At 34.8% G+C, this 16,673-nt stretch overlaps 1 protein-coding gene across 3 annotated transcripts in view; it reads right to left on the bottom strand.

Moving 5' to 3' along the window:
• Positions 1-3,637: 3,637 nt before the first annotated feature.
• SPATA6 (spermatogenesis associated 6) overlaps positions 3,638-16,673 on the bottom strand; it is a 140,573-nt gene continuing 127,537 nt past the window's right edge. For 2 of the 3 annotated variants that reach the window (XM_025871564.2, XM_025871565.2), the window contains exons 12-13: positions 14,426-14,517; positions 3,638-3,885 (exon numbers count right to left, since the gene is read on the bottom strand). In XM_025871564.2, the coding sequence (XP_025727349.1) occupies positions 3,705-3,885; positions 14,426-14,517 (273 nt within the window). In that variant the 3' untranslated portion in view covers positions 3,638-3,704. Of the gene's footprint in view, positions 3,886-14,425; positions 14,518-16,673 lie in introns of those variants that run through there. The other variant, XR_003208159.2, reaches the window with a different exon arrangement.

Genomic DNA, 16,673 nt, shown 5'->3' with positions numbered 1-16,673 from the left:
GATCCTAAGGTAAAATTTAAAAAACATAAAAATTGTAAAATGGTGAGGTCACTTTGAAAAACAGTTTGGCTGTTCCTCAAAATGTCATAGTGTTTCCATTTGACTCAGCAATTCCACTTCTAGGTTTACACTTGAAAGAAATGAAAAGATATGTTCTCACAAAAACTCATACACAAATATTCATGCCAGTGCTTTTCTTAATATCACAAAAGGGGGACTAATAAAAATGCTCATCAACTGACTGTTGCGCATCCACATTATGACTATTACTTAATCATCAAAGGAATAAAGTACTGATGTGCATTACAACACAGATGAACTATGAAAACATTATGCTAAGTCAAAGAAGCCAGACACCAAAGATCACATACTGTATGATTCCATTTATGTGAAACGCCAGAACAGACACAGAGACAGAAAGCAGATTGCTGGCTGCCAGGAGGTGAGGGCAGAAGGGAATGGGGAGTGATTGCTGAGGGGTTCAGGATTTCTTTCTGGAGTCATGAAATATTTTATAATTAGCTAGTGGTTATAGCTGCACAACTCTGTGAATATACTAAAAACCATGCAACTGTATACTTTTAAAGGGTAAACTTTATAGTATATGAGTTTTATCTCAATAAAGCTATCACTGGAAAATGAAGACAATAATGAGAATGCTCTATCTGCTCCAGATTTTTAATCAGGGGCTTAATCTTTGAAGTTACAATACAACTCTGCTTCCTAGAACTTGTTTATCTTGCATCTTAATCAATTATACAATTATAGAAATGTTGGAACATTAAAAGACCCTTCCAAATTAACCCCTTCATCACCTTATAGATAAGAAAACTGAGCTCCAAGAAGGATAAATGACTTGAACAAGGTTGTATAGCTAATAGTGGGACTATGAAGACCTCGCTCTCTGTCCAATCACACATCTTTTTTCTTAGTTGAATTGACATCTTTCTTCCTGAAATTCCCAGGTTTTTTTTTTTATTTAAAGGACAAAAATACCTTAAAAGGAAGAAGATCAATTTATCTTTCATATTGTCTAATAACTATTACTAGATTGTAAGAAATATTTTTAAAAGGCTAAGGAAATAGCTACATCTTTCTGTTTCATTGTAAGAATTGTAATAACTACATTTTTCTGCTTCTTACAATGAGAAAAGACAACTATTAGTATTTAAAGGTTTTCCTCCTTAAAAATAACATAACATAAGATTTTATAGTAATAGTTAGGGATAGCAACAAAGACCATTTCTTTCCCCAGGAAATGGAAATAGACACTTAGCTAAGATACTACATATCTGGAAACTTGCACCTGATCCTTCAGAGAGAAGTCAAATGCATTACACAGGAAAATATCTTTCAGAATATCATATTCTGAAGTTCCCCTCTGAGATCCATTTTTTGTGGTCTTTGTAGAGCCAATGGCAGAAATAGGTGTAATAGGTAACTTTTGATGTAGTTATTCACTCAGGAGATTTTCTATGACAGTGAAATTTTCTTTGAAGTTCAAAATTGTTCTTTTCACCAAGCAGGACCTTTTAAATGGTAGAATTTTTCATTTGTTTCCACATGTAAAACAAAAATAAAAACAAAACATACTAAGTTTCCACTGATAATATTTTTTGTTAAAAAAAAAAAGCATTAGTCAATGTTGACCTTCAAAAGCTCATTGTACAAAACATCATCCTACAACTTACAGCCAGAGGGTAACTCAGTGATTGTATAGTGTACTATCTCCCTGACTGGTGTCTACATGTATCCGAGGACGGCACATTTGAAAGGGAGTGTGGGGAGCTGAGGGGGTGGGACGGAAGGGGAAGGATGGCCATAATGACAAATATTGCTACACATTCACTTTAGGAAATTCTGGGCTAATTCAAAAAATATTTAATGAGCACTATGTGTCAGACTCCAGACCAGATGCTAGAGTGAAACAGGTGTATGCCAGGATTTCTTAGTGCCTCCACCAGGCTAGTGTTGACCATGACTTTATCAGCTATACACACCAGTTTGCCCGGACAGCCCGTTTGGAATGGCTGTTCCAGGATCAGTAGCACTGCCTTTTGTTCCTGCCATACTACCTGTGACTCTCTAAGTTGGGGAGTGTGAATCTAGTGTATAGATTTTCCTCAACTCATATGACTAATGAAACTCCTGTATCTACATTCCTACAGCCATCTCTTAGAATAGAAGTCCACAGAACACGGTTCTGGAAATGCTGATCCATCCCATTTTCTCCATGTGATAGCTGAGGAAAGTCGGGCCCAGAGAGTTAAATAGACTCAGCGGGAGAATGGCAGAGCCTAGGCCTCCTGGCCCCTTTCTCTGATGTACGTTTCCACACATCACTGATTGTCATACCAGAACACTCTTAACGTGGAGTTTAAAAATCCTATTATTAGATAACAAGTATTATATATTTTCTCCTAATACAAAAACAAGTCTCTCAATTTTACATGTTAATTTCAACTTAAATGAAGTTCATGTCTTTTCTTTTTAAATCATAACTGTAGAATTAACCAAAGGTGGAGTCAATGAGAGAACAGCACCTCATAGTCAACTCTTCAAGCTTGTAAGCCAAGTTTACTTATTTTCTATTCTCTGCTTTCCCTCCACTTACTCTGGCAAATATGAGGCGATGGATTTCTTCATATCTTCAAAGACTCACTGGCCTCTCAGGTGTGGTTAAGGGGGGTGGAGAGGAGCTAATTTTATCAACTATTGGACTTTCCAGTACAAAGCATTCTGTATAATATTTTACTCCTCTTTATGGTTCCAAGTGTCCTTTAAGTGAAGATACTACTTTCCAATGAATCATGAACACTACATCAAAAACTAATGATGTACTGTATGGTGACTAACATAATAATTAAAAAAAGATACTTTCCTGGACCATTCGATACACCTATGAAAACTCTAAAGAATTTAAAATTACAATATAATCCCTTTATTCTTTCTGAGTTTCTACATGCTTACTAATGAAAGCTATGTTCTGATTCTGGTTGCACCAAAAGATAACCTTAAGATCATGCAAAGAATTCTATTTTTAAAAATCAGTTAGTCACATTTTGGGTCACACATGGCCACTGCTATTTCTAGCTAACCGTATTATAGGTAACTTAGTTCTTTGACAGAAGAGGAAGTGAATGGTTATATAAACTTTAAAAAAAACTATTTCTTATTAGCTAAGAAGTACAAGTAACCTTTTTGGGGGGGCATAAATAAGTAGAAAATACTAGTCAAAACAGGGTTTAAGCTTAGGAAATTCATTTCTGTACTGTTTATCGTTTTGCCCATTACCAAGAAAAAGGAGTTCATATTAATCTTAGACAAGATAATCAATCAAGCAGATGAAAAGAAAATCACAAGGTGATTAAGGCAGAAGACCATTTCTAGAGAGAATCTATTCTTGGATTTGTAGATGGAGATCTGACATATATGCCGCAGAACATCCTTCTCATAATCAGATTGGAAGTTGTGATTGTGGTGCAGAGCTTTGACTTTTGGAATAGAGTACTCTCTTCTGTGATAAAAAAAAAAAAAGAACTGCCTATGATAATTTACCATTTGAAGCAATAAACTTATTCACATTTAACTACTGTACTCAGAATCACCTGCTAAAAAAAAAAAAAGAATACAGATATTGATCACATCAAACATTTTCATTGAGAAGTTGACACAGACACCCATACAGTTTATCATGGATGGTCTCAGAAGCTTTCCTGTGTATGAGAAACAGAACTACAGGCCTTTTTGTACAAGTTCCTGTATATCTTGTCCATGCTGTTTTCAAAGATGGGTCGGTGGGATTTTCCTTTATAAGAGGCTGCCCTGTTGGACCAGTATTCACCATCATCCAAATGGAGAGTGCCACGTGGCCGCTGATATGAGCTATAAAAAAGGATATAAAATATTAAAACTGGTGAAACTCAATGAAAGGTAGTATTATATAAATCAAATATTTACTGAGTACTTTATGGGTGTGATACTCTGGGCTGTGAGAAATAAAAGACAATAAGGTCTGTGCCTTCAAAGAGTGACCCTATTTGTATGAAACTATTACAAAACAGTAAAATGAAAATTGTGTCTGAGAGAGAGAGTAATGAAGAATTCAGAGAAGGGAGATGTGTGTGATGTGGTAAAAGCAGGGTGCAGATGCTGTGGGAAGGCCAGTCATGAGAGCTCCGAGCCTCTCAAGTCAGGCAGACACGGAACTGAGTAACAGCTTAATCCTTTATAAGCTGTGGACCCTGGGGCAATTTATTTAATCATCCTGAGCCTCAGCTTCCTTTACTGTATTTTCTGCAGTATTGTTTTAAAAATCAAAGACAATATGTGTAAAGTATATAGTACAGTGCTTACTCTGCACACAGAAGTTATTAACCATGAGGCACTAAACTACTAGGTATTTTATAGATATTTATCTAAAAATCTGAGGATGCTCTGAAGTTGGTAGCTGTGGAAACTGAGGCTCAGTGAAGTCAAGGACTTGCCTATGGCCACTCAGCTAGTGACTGGCAGAAGAGAAAGAGATACCACATCTGTGGCCTTGAGGCCCCTTCCACTATGGCAAACTGCTATTGTCCTCAAGGAGGAGTAGGTAAGAATTAGCCTGAATATGAACCACTTCCGGAAAATGGAAAAGAAGGCAAAAAAGTCTGTATTTGAAGTGATAGGGATCCAATTTTGAGGGTCTTGAAGAAAAAAGAGAGAATAGATAGGAAGCTATGAAATAGACCAGGACTGGGCTAATTATAATGAGAATAGAGAAGGAAAGGCAACTCCTTTTGAAGGTTTGATAGTACTTTAAAAAACATACCATAGTTACAATTTTACTATCATAAATATTAAGTTGTGGGCTTAATATATTAGTTGTTGGAAACAAAATGTTGACTTTTTCAAGGACTGAGTTTTATTTTTTTAATAAATAATTGACCTACTTCAAGAAATTAATTACTTGTTATAGATAAGACTCTCAAGGGATGTTAGAGATTGTCAAGTTTGTGTCATATAAAACTGTATGTTCTGGTTATTAAATGCCACAAATATTTTATTCATACATTTGGAATCTCACTTCAAACAATTTCTTCCTTGACTTATCAGTCCAGTGTTACCTCCATTGTCAACTGTGAAACAGAAACTCTTAGGGCTGTATATCTGTAAGAAGAATTTTTTATTTGACCTGAAGTCAATCTAACACGTGAACACAATAAAAGAGACCACAAAAAAAGGCATGGAGTAGGCTGGGTTACCATTCTTGGAGCTTGACATGGTGTCCGCGAGGATGTAAAGTCGTGAGAACATTTATACACTCACTTTGGAAGAGTTTGGCATGACCCAATAAGGTTGAAGATGCAATTTCCAGCCAGTCATCCCACTCCTGGGTACCCTAGCAAAATTCTTACACATATGTACCAGGAGACATGTACAGACATGTTCATAACAATACCCTTTGTAAAAAAGCTAAGGACTGGAAGCTACTCTAAATATCCACCTACATTAGATCAGATATGCATAAAATGGTATGTGCATACAATGATATAATATGCAGCAGGGAAAATTAATGATCTATAGCCACATGCATCAATGTGATGAAACTGAAAAACCAACGGAGTGGAAAAAATAGCAAATTCCAAACAATACACAGTTATACTTACATTTATGTAAAGTCTAAAACAAGGAAAATTTAACAACTTATTGCTGAAGGATAGATTCACGTGTGGTATAAATATATAAAAAAAGGATTAATAGAAAAGCTATAATAACAGCTATCTCTATGGAAAGAAATGCAATTGGTTCAGAGCATAAGGTGGCTTTGGAGGTATGGCTAATGTTCTATTAAGCTGGATGGTGAGTAAATGGGTATTCATTTATTATATTATTATCATTATTATTATTACTTAGGACGCACAAACCTTAAACATATCCTGTTAAAAGTAATATATGTACTATGTTTTTAAAAATTCACTTCCGTGAAACATGACAAGAGGTCTCTCCATTTCCTCATGGCTTTGCTAAGATGAAATTTTACCTCATATTTTCTAGTAATATTTACTAGATCTTGTCAAACGTTCTTTACACTTGGTGCTGCTTCTTCCACACTGGAAAATTTTGAAAATGATATAGTCTCTTGGATAACAAAGGTGTTTTAAAACATGATTATCATTACTTCTATCTTGTCCATTCAGTTAAGGAGGGATAATTAAGACAATTTCTAATAATGTCAGTATAATATTTAAAATTGTTCAAAAGGCCTTAGCCAAGTCTCAGTGCTCTTGCTTTGATATAATTACCACATTTCTTTCATTAGCTTTGCTGAAGAAATAGTCTAGCCACTGAATACAATTTCTGATTTGGGGATTTTTTTCACCAAGCTTAACTCCTGTTGTCACAACTTTTTTTTTTTTTTGACAGTTTGAGTCAAATGATAGGGAAATCACATACTCACAAATATATTAACAGAAACATTTCTACATCTTTTGTGCCTCTGCAACTGTATCTACCAGCCTAGGTCCCCACATTTGCCTGTGTTCCCTCATACTACTTTAGGAATCCCACCATGTTGTGTTTTGCTTGGTTGGTTGGTTTTTGTTTATTTGTTGACTTGTTTTGCAACAAGTCATGAACTAATGAAAATTTCACAAAACACAGGTTTGTCCTTATCTCCCTGTCCACAATCATCAACTTTACTACATGCTGATGGCCAGATAATAATGTTCTTTTCTGAATTCTACATTTTGTTTAGTTGCCAGGCTAGTTCTATGATAAACCTACTCAAGAGAAGTTTGAATTTCTAACACACACCTCTACCCTGCTCTCAGAGAGGTAAAGGAGCAGTACAGCTGCTAACTTTAAAAATCATTGTGTAGATTTCTTCTGAGAGTGTAAGCCAAATTGCCACCCCTATCATCAATTACAATATTTAATATTACCTGGCATAGATTTGCTACTGCTTTGGTTCCATTAGACAATATATTTTTTTTCATGTCTCAAACTATCTTAAAGTATCACCTCAGTGGCTTGCAATGAATAAATAAAATTTAGAAAGCTTTTTGGAAGCAAACATGAACCTGATAAGGTTCTGTAAAGAAGAGCTAAAGCAGCCAAAATACACATCCTGATGCCTTTAGATCTTGTAAAATTTGGCAGTGAGTTTATTTCTATTTAAATTGCAAAATTCTTCAATTTAGTAAACAATATTGTAATTCTCTGGAGAGAATTTAGGAATTAGTTCAGCCTGGAAGTGTGAATTGCAAAACAGAGATGTGAACACAGAACAGGTCCTAATATGGTCCACAGATAGGTGCAAACAAGAGTTTCATAATCCTAAAAATGATATTTACTTCCAGACATGAAAGCATTAACTCTCTAATGAACTGTGAACATATTGAGTCAATTCTGATTTCTCATTACTGAGTATATTAATAAGTTTATAATGTGTAAGTGACACTAAAAAGTTTTATTATAGTAATAGGCTTTTAAAAATTATACTTCTCTATTTTACCATGAGTATCTCCAGCATTCATACACTCAAAGCATTTTAGTGAATTCCTACTAAATTCTAAAAAATACTGCATCAATGCTATATACCCTTAAATGGTTACCTTCAAAGTGCGGATGATGTTTTATTAATGCAGTGCATTTTGTTTTAATTAACTTACTCTTGCTACTTAAGTAGGGAGCCCTGTATTTAACTATGATAATGCTATTAAGAAAAAAAAAGACAAAAAAGAACAGACCAGGATAATACCCAAGAACTGTACAGCTTCAAATCCTAAGTGTTGAAAAGGCCTAGCATATATGCAAAGGAGAGAAAGGTCTTAGGCAGTTTAGCCTGAACTAGGAGACAAAGGACATTACTAATTTTTTGCTTCAAAAAGAATGAACTCACCTGAAACCCTAATGTTTGTGATGTATGCTTTAGAGGCACTGGATGGATGGATGGATGTATAGGTGGGTGACGGATGGATGGATGTATAGGCGGGTAGATGTATGTATGGATGGATGTATGGATGAAAAATAGGAATGGAACTACTCAAAAGTCTTGGAGCTCAGAATACATAATAGGAAGAGGATATATTATGGTTTAATAAAATCTGAAAAGTATTTAGTATTTTTAAAGATACCATATAAAGATAAAATGTCATTAAAGACATAAAAATTTACTGATAAATTATAGCAGTAGTTCTCAAACTATAATATGCATCAGAGTCATCTGGAAGGCTTATTATGACTCAGATTATTGAGTCTCACCTCCAGAGTTACTGAGGTAGAGTCCAAGAATTTGGATCTCTAACAAATACCAAGGTGATGCTGATGTCACCGGGTCGAGAAACTATCCTTTAGAAAGCACTGAATTAGAGACTTTGTTTTCTATGGGAACAAAAAAGCTTAGGGAAAAAATTGCATCTTGTCATTTATCTTTTTTTACCATTAGCAGAAACCATATAGTAAACTTTAAAAGAAGTATATTCAGAGAAATTTGCTGAAGACTGGTTACTTATAGGTCATTTTTTTTCTCTTCCATGACTAAGAATGTGTAGAAATGAGCCACTGACAACAAATAAAGTCTAACAGCTTTCATTATTATTAATTCCTTTCTTGATTCCTTATCTAGACATGTTACTAAATATCACAATTAAAATATGAGTTTACTTAAATGATAGAGTTTTAGCAATGTAACTGATCTTTATTAATAAAGAACCTAATTTTAATATTGGAACTATTTTTCTAAATTGAGCTATTACATGTCAAAGACCTTGATGGGCAGTCAAAAACAAAGATAAGTAACATATCTGTACCTTCAAGGAGCTCACATTTAATAGAAGAAGACAAGATAGGCACATAATGAACTAGTTATTATATGAAAAATGTTGCTAATTGAGATGAAATACACGAGAGGAAGTGGCTAGATAAAGGAGAAAAATGCCTAACAGTCTGTTGAGGTCATGAAAGGATCTCACAAGAGGGAAAAACCTGACCTTAGTCCTAGAGAATAGGTAAGCATTCACTAGATAAACAAGAAGACAGAAGTTATTCCAGGCATCGTATTATAACAGAATCAAGGCATGAGACAGTTTGGAGGATCATGAAATACCAGGTATATCTGAAGAGGTAAGAATAAAGTAAGATTTAACTGTTAGAGGAGTCAAACAGAATTTTATCTTGGAGTGAAAAATGAGCCTACAATGGGAGGACACAGAAGGGATTTCTATTGAGTGGGAGACTGAATCATGATTACTCTAAAATCTCCTTAGCCTCCAGCATTATTTTTGATAATATGTATATAGGGGACAAGTGGTCTTTATTTAAACACACAAAAAATAGTATTTTAAACTGATATTTTAAGTCCTCCCTCCGGTTTCATGAATGCAGGTTAAACTCAGTATGATTAATATGTCCCTAAAGAACATCTCATTTATTTTTATCATTTTTTTCTGACTTCCCTCCCATACTTTGAGTAAAGAGAACTAGACATAAAACTGATCTAATATAGAGCACAGCTGTGATACTTTAGGAGTATTTGCATGTTTTACCCTGGTTAAATAAAATAAGAAACATATTTTTTTTATTCCTAAATGCAGTTATCACTAAAGCTTACACAACTATAGTTCAAGCATATCATCATGAACTCCTACTTATTATGGCTCTCGAATCTAACTTGGGATTGCTGTAATAGTCTCTTCCATGTCATCATCCAATCAGCAGTCCACCTAACACTAGTTCAGACCATAATCACCTACTTGTTTATGAGAATGTCATAAAATCACAATTCTTACTGAACGTTATATTTAATGTATTACTTTCTCATGATCTATTTAAAAAATTAAATTAGTCTGCAAGACTTGGTAGTCCTAAAACCATTCTGGTTGCTTAGTAGTATTTTTTAAGCGGACAACAAGTTGGAACACTGGACATGCCCTGGTGTCAATATTAAGTCTAATTACCAAGGTCATATTTTTGTTTTAAAAAATGAATACAACACTGCCCTGTCGTAATCATCAGAGACTTTTCTAGACCCCTAAGCCACAATTTTTACAACACTTTGAAAAATCACATAAATATGCAGCACCCCAATATTTCTGAATATCAATATACCTTCTAGACAAAATTTATTTAAAAAAATTAAATCTTAAGTATTTAATGAAAAAGGATATTAAGATACTTGAGTTAATAACACAAGATCCAATGAATTCAAATTAGAATCAAGTAATATTTTTCTCACTTAAAAATGAAAGCTTATTCTTAGTTATTTAAGAGATTTTAAGTCTGTATATTATTTAGATTTTTTTTCTTCCACTTGTTAATATTAAAGACAACCTTTTGGCTATTTATTACATCTTAGTAGATTCATCAGATTAATCAGATAGTGATCAGTAGGGAAGAGATGAAAACTACAGTCAAGCCTGTGTTATTCAAAAATATTCAGCTGCTGGGTACCAGAGGGGAAGGGGTGGGAGGATGGGTGAAGTAGGTGATGGGGATGAAGGAGTGCACTGGTGATGAGAACCAGGTGAAGCACGGAATTACCGAATCACTATATTGTACACCTGAAACTAAGATAACACTGTATATTGACTATACTGGAATCTATAAAAACAAAAAAATATATAGTCAAAATTTTACTCAGTTCTGTTACAAATAATTTCACAATAAAACATTATATTGAGCATATTTCTACTGTTAGTAACCTGAAAAATATTCAGTGTAATAGTAAACAGTTTATATCATTAGTTAGTTCCATAAAAGAATATGGTTAAAAATTTTAGGCAATAGTCACAAAAGGTCAATTCACATTCTAATGATGAACTTAAAATTAGTTTTATCCTTACTTCTCTCTTTTTGTGACCAACTCCCATCTATATGAAGCATCACTCATGCCTGGTCTTTAATTAGGACCAATGTTCAAATAAGATAGTTATGCCAGAAGTACAGAACTATATGGAGAAATTTAAACATCCTGAAAACTGAAGAAATCTGAACTATACAGAGCAGGCACTAAAAAGCCCACCAGGACCCTGGGCACTGGCAAGGCTACCACTGCAAAGGTCTAAAATTTCCTAAAAGATAGGCAACATGTAAGAGAGAGGGAGGTCGGCATGGGTAATAGATTCTTCCCAAACTCCAGCTCCAGATCCCAAAGCACTTGAAGTAAAAGTTCACTTAACAACTACTTGATAAGAGATTTCTTCCAAATGAATTTTATATTCACAGAGGACAGAAGACCTAGGACAGCTAGTGTGCATAGGGTGCCGTGTACAGTAACAGGCACTCCAATTTCCCATTCTGCTCTTCCTGCAGAAAGCACAGACTCTCTGCTACACTCCATGAATGATAATCACAGTGCACATTTAGATCATAAGATCAAGTATTGAATCCTAGGCATAATTTTGAAGCAAAGCATGAAAGAAATAATTTTTATCTTTTTTTTTTTAGAGATTTTATTTATTTGACAGAGACACAGCGAGAGAGGGAACACAAGCAAGGGGAGTGGGAGAGGGAGAAGCAGGCTTCCTGCCGAGCAGGGAGCCCGATGCAGGGCTCGATCCCAGAACCCTGGGATCATGACCTGAGCTGAAGGCAGATGCTTAACGACTGAGCCACCCAGGTGCCCCAATAATTTTTATCTCTTTATCGATATTCTCTATTTGATGAGTCACTGCCATTATATATGCTTTTAATTCTTTAAACAGGATTTCCTTTAGTTCTTTGAACACAGCTGCTAAATCCAATATCTGGGCCTCCCAGTATTGGGAGTATAATAAATAGTAATTCATTCTTCAATTCTATGGGTTAGATTTTCCTATTTCTTGTGTGTCTCATAAGTTTTTGTTGAAAACAATATTCTAGATAAAAAATGCAACAACTCTTGATTTTGACCTTACCAGGGTTTTGTTTTTGATTATTGTTTAGTGTCCTGCCTGCACTAATGCCTGAAGTCTGCTTCCCTTGTCCTTTATAGTTTCTGATGTCTCCTGTTCCTTTTCTTTTTTTAAAAAAATTATTGTTTCTACTTTTAAGTCGGAATCATAGGGGCTGCCCCTGGGTCAGCATAGGTTAGTGACCAGCAAATGATTGGTCAGGAAGGCTTCTTCCATCTTTTGCCAATGGATCTATGTGTGACTTGGAATATACAATCAAAGTTTATCCAGTTTGCAAGCCTGCCGTGGGTATTACTTTCTGCCTTCACAAAGCCTCACATTCAGCCATGGACTAGTGGCTCCCTAAGGGCCTCTCCAGTTTTTCCTGAACATATTTACAACCTTACACATACACATAATGTTCCAGACTACTAGGGGTAAGTACAACTTTATCAAGACCAACTTTGGCTACCTGGACCCTGGATCTTTGTTATCTGTCCCAACAAGTAGTTAGACCTCAAGCCTTCTCTTATTGGTTGCCAGTGGGATCATTATTATTTCAACTAATCTCCATGTACATAGGATTTCCCATGCTCTGCTCCATATCGCCAGTCTCCTCCGGCAGCCGAGCTGCCGTTCTCTCAGCATGACTGCCCTAAGAAGCTGGGCACTGGGAGTTCCGGGCAAAATACCACAGATTCCCACTGCCCTTATTGAGGCTCAGTAGATTTTCTCGATAAATGCTTCTCGATTTGTTATATGCCTTTGGTCAATTTCTAGAGTCTTAAAATTGGTGTTTTTGACAGTTCTGTCTAGTTGTTGCTTTGGGGAAGAGGATTTGCTGAGCTCCTCACTAGCCATTCCAGGGGTCCATGCAGACTTCCTCAGGACCTCTGTGTCAATGTGTGTCTGAGAGGGGTGATATTAAGCCAAGACCCCAAACCTCCTCTTGATTTCTGCTGATGGAAGCCTTCACGCATAGGTTGTCTCATCTTTGAGATGGAAAGTAGAATGAGAGTGACTCCTTGTCCTAATATTTAATGTGACTTAGGGATAAAACTAAAATAATATCCTGATCATCCCAGTAGCTTCTGGAGCTAATATCAAATATACTCTTATAAAAGGTCTTGAAGTTCTGACCACTCGGTCCTATCAGTCTAAATGTATATATAAGAGAAGTGGCAAGGAATATAAAGAAATCTCAAAAAAATGTATAAGCAGAACTTTTCTGATACTCTGCTTAACTCTTACTTGAGGGGTACCAAAATAGTCCCAGGTAAGCCATTAACATTGCTTGGTGAACTGGAAAAAGAACCAATATTGAGGTTTACAGCAAACTTTAAATACAGACCAGTGCTTTTCAAAATATGGTCCTTACACTAGCTGCATTAGAAGCATCCAGGATATTTCTTAAAATGCAGATTTCTAGGTCTCACCTTCTAGGTAAAGATTTAGAATCTAAGGGGGTAGGAAGAAGAACTCTTATTTTTAAGATGCAACCCAGGTAATTATTATGCATACAAAAGTTGAAAATCAGACACTTTCCTTTATCAACCCTATCCATTCTTAGCCATATTAGAATCAATTACATGGATTAAGAACCAAAATTGAGATGTTAATCCATATAGTAGCAATCTGGAGAACAGAGCTTTAAGTAAATAATAATAACAAAGGTAAAAAGTCTTCTTCCTCAGGGTGTGGACTTTCCTGGATCTCCTTTTTCCTGTTCGGATTGCTTCTTCAAACTCACCTGTAATATGCTATTTCCCTTGATGGGAGGCCCAGGTTGCCTGTTGGTTGGGAAGCAGTAGCTTTGGGAAAGGAGTTCACATTTATACTCTGTGTAAGGGACAAAAGAAGTCCTCACATGTTCACAGAATATCTAGCCTAACTTACCAGGTAAAGATCAGAAAATTCAGTCTAAAACTCAAGTTAGCAATAAAACATATTCCATTATCTGGAGCTTTTTTCTTATACTTGTTTTTCAGGATACCCAGGAAAGTGGAAGCCATGTAGTAATAAGCACCAAAGGATTCAGAGAACTGTCAGTTACATAAACTCACAATTTATATTACTTTTAATACCACATTCTATGGCAACTGACATAGACCTTTTAAAAATCTTCATGACATTTGCTAGCATAATCTTGCAAAAATTTTTGTTATTACTAACATTTCTGAAATGTTAGGCTAGAAGAACAGTTTTATGTTATTAAAAAAAAGCTTACTCATGGTCTAAAATTATGGAAACTGTTGTTTGAATGAGAATAAATATGCCTGAAAATAAGCCCTGGATATGTGGACTGGCAGGACAGCCAAATACACTCTAAATCTTAAGTAAAATGAAAAGTATCACCCTTAATTGACTATATTTGTTTTCAGTGAAAAGTTGCAGTAATGCAATCATTCAAGTATTTTAATAGGATTTTATATAGTTAAAAATAAAACCTATTAATAACTAATTATTAATTTGAGTCTAAATTTCCCACAAATCCAGCAGATTAAAAAGCAGGTTACATTTATGCCAACTGTGAGAAAGATCTCAACACGCTGCATTAATCTAGCTCATACCTATACTCTGGGTCACTGTCATAGGCAGAGTCTCTGTATAAAAGACCTCTTTTCAGTTCCAGTTCATCTTCTTTCTCTGGGTCTCTCTCATTCTGAAAAATTTAAAGATTTCCATTAACTCATTTTATAATTAAAATAATGCCTCTGTTTCTTTGGGAAATTTTTCTAATAAGGCTTATCAAAGATGAGACACCTGGTAGATGTTTCCTGCATCAATAAATGAATAGGAATGGAGACTGTATGTAGTAAGATATATAGTAATACCTTACACATTGTTATGTGAACTCCTAAAAGATTGTTCCTGTACTCTGAAGAATAAGTACCTGGGAAACTTATGCAAATGTAAGCATTCTAACATGTACCTATTATTCATAAGCCAAAATGCAACAAGAAGCCACAAGAAGCAAATATGAAAGGCAAGGTAGTTGGTATCAAAATACATGGCTACTCCTCTTAGGGGCAGCCAGTTCTTAACTTCTACAGACACATTCCAGGACATAAGAAATAGAATTCTAAAGAGATAGATTGTAAACTATATCATCCACTGCAACTATGTTCTTATGCATGGTAATTCTGTATAATTGAGTATCAAATATCTTTCACGACTACTAGCCAAAACCCTGTTCCTTAGTGGGACAGGAAAAGACATAAAGACAACTAGATAACAAAAGAAGCTAGTAAGCACAAACAGGTTGCTATAAGGATTAGTATTAATAAGGGAGTCATTCACTTTATGTGAGAAATCTGCTGAACAAAGATTATAAAGAAAAATGTTTCTAAAAAAATTTGCTGATGGCATGAAATTGGGAAGAGAGAATTCAGTTACAAAATGGAAGCAATAAAATATAGAGCAAGTCTAAAAATCACAGAAAATGTGAATATATATTTAGAATTGTTATAGCTTCTAGGCGAAACCTAACCCTTTAAATTATGAAGTAACTCCATTAATTTCTATTAATGTTTTTTTTCCCTTAACTCTTTTTGATTTGCTGTTACTATAACTACAATAGCTTTCTTAGTTAGTGTTTGGATGGCCTCTGTCCTTCTATTTTCCATCTTTCCTTATTATTAGGTTTTAGATCTTAAATATCATATAGCTGGATGTTGGTTATTTTTGTCCAGTCTGATGAGTCAGTGAAGTGGAGCATTAACATTACAGACAATATAATTGTCTGTAATGAGTGCAAAAGACACTACAAAACAGAGTGTAAGAAATTTTAAAAAATCTAATATGCTTTCAACCTTCAGACAGATTATGCTACAAGAAGTGCTGAATGAAAGAGATGTAAATAATATTTAATTTTTAATTCTTTCCTTGGAAAAAGCTATTCACTTCTGGATTATATAAGTGATATCACACATAAGCATAAATCAATATTCCTTGTTTAATTTTGTCAATACAGTTGAAAAAATTAATTTTTGACCAAGAGTAATAAAAAACATTGACTAAATTTTAAAGTTTACATATGAAAAAATACATAAAAGTACCTTAAAAAATCTGAACCTTATTTATTCATTAAATAAATCCCTATTTTGAGTTGGGTACTTACTATCCTATGAGATAAAAAAAAAATGACTAAGATATGGTTCCCGTATACCTGCAGAACAAAGTTGTTTATTCTATGAAGTTCTACAGGTAATAAAAAGGAGCAAGGGCAGAATTATTAGGAGACAGAGTAAAGGACAAAATAGGGAAGACTGTTCTAATTAATGGAGCATTCTAAAATCAGAATGACTGCCTTTAGAGGAAGTAAGACCACAATTACTGAAACTGTTCATGCAGAGCATTGATACACATCTAGATCAAGAAGTTCATGAAAGGGAATGCTGCCCCAAGAAACACAAAGGACCAGATGATCTTCCTGGTTATTGCCTTCAAATTTTAAGACTATATTTTGTGACATTTTATATATATTCAATACATATACATATCTCTTATAAGAGTCCTGGTATAGTCTTTCTTTCAAAGGTCAAACTATATAAAAGCAAAGAGGCAAAAAAAAAAAAAAAACACCACACTTTATTATAAGCTATTAACTACCAGTAAAACGAGCATTTGAAGAGATGTATCATTCTCATTAGTGCCAGGAAATACATTCCTGGGGCAAGGAAAAATGATTCCCCTCTTGTTCCTTATCAACATTCCCATTTGCCAACATGTAAATACAGAAAAAATGGATGACACCAATATTTGCTGAGTTCCTGTAAGGTATCTAGGACTGTGTTAGGTCCTCTTTACATGGGTATC

This window comes from Callorhinus ursinus, unplaced genomic scaffold (assembly GCF_003265705.2).
Source record: "Callorhinus ursinus isolate GAN/ISIS: 27379988/994484 unplaced genomic scaffold, GSC_fseal_2.0 scaffold9, whole genome shotgun sequence".
In the NCBI taxonomy this organism is placed as follows: Eukaryota; Metazoa; Chordata; class Mammalia; order Carnivora; family Otariidae; genus Callorhinus; species Callorhinus ursinus.
This window is presented reverse-complemented; position numbering and strand designations above follow the sequence as displayed.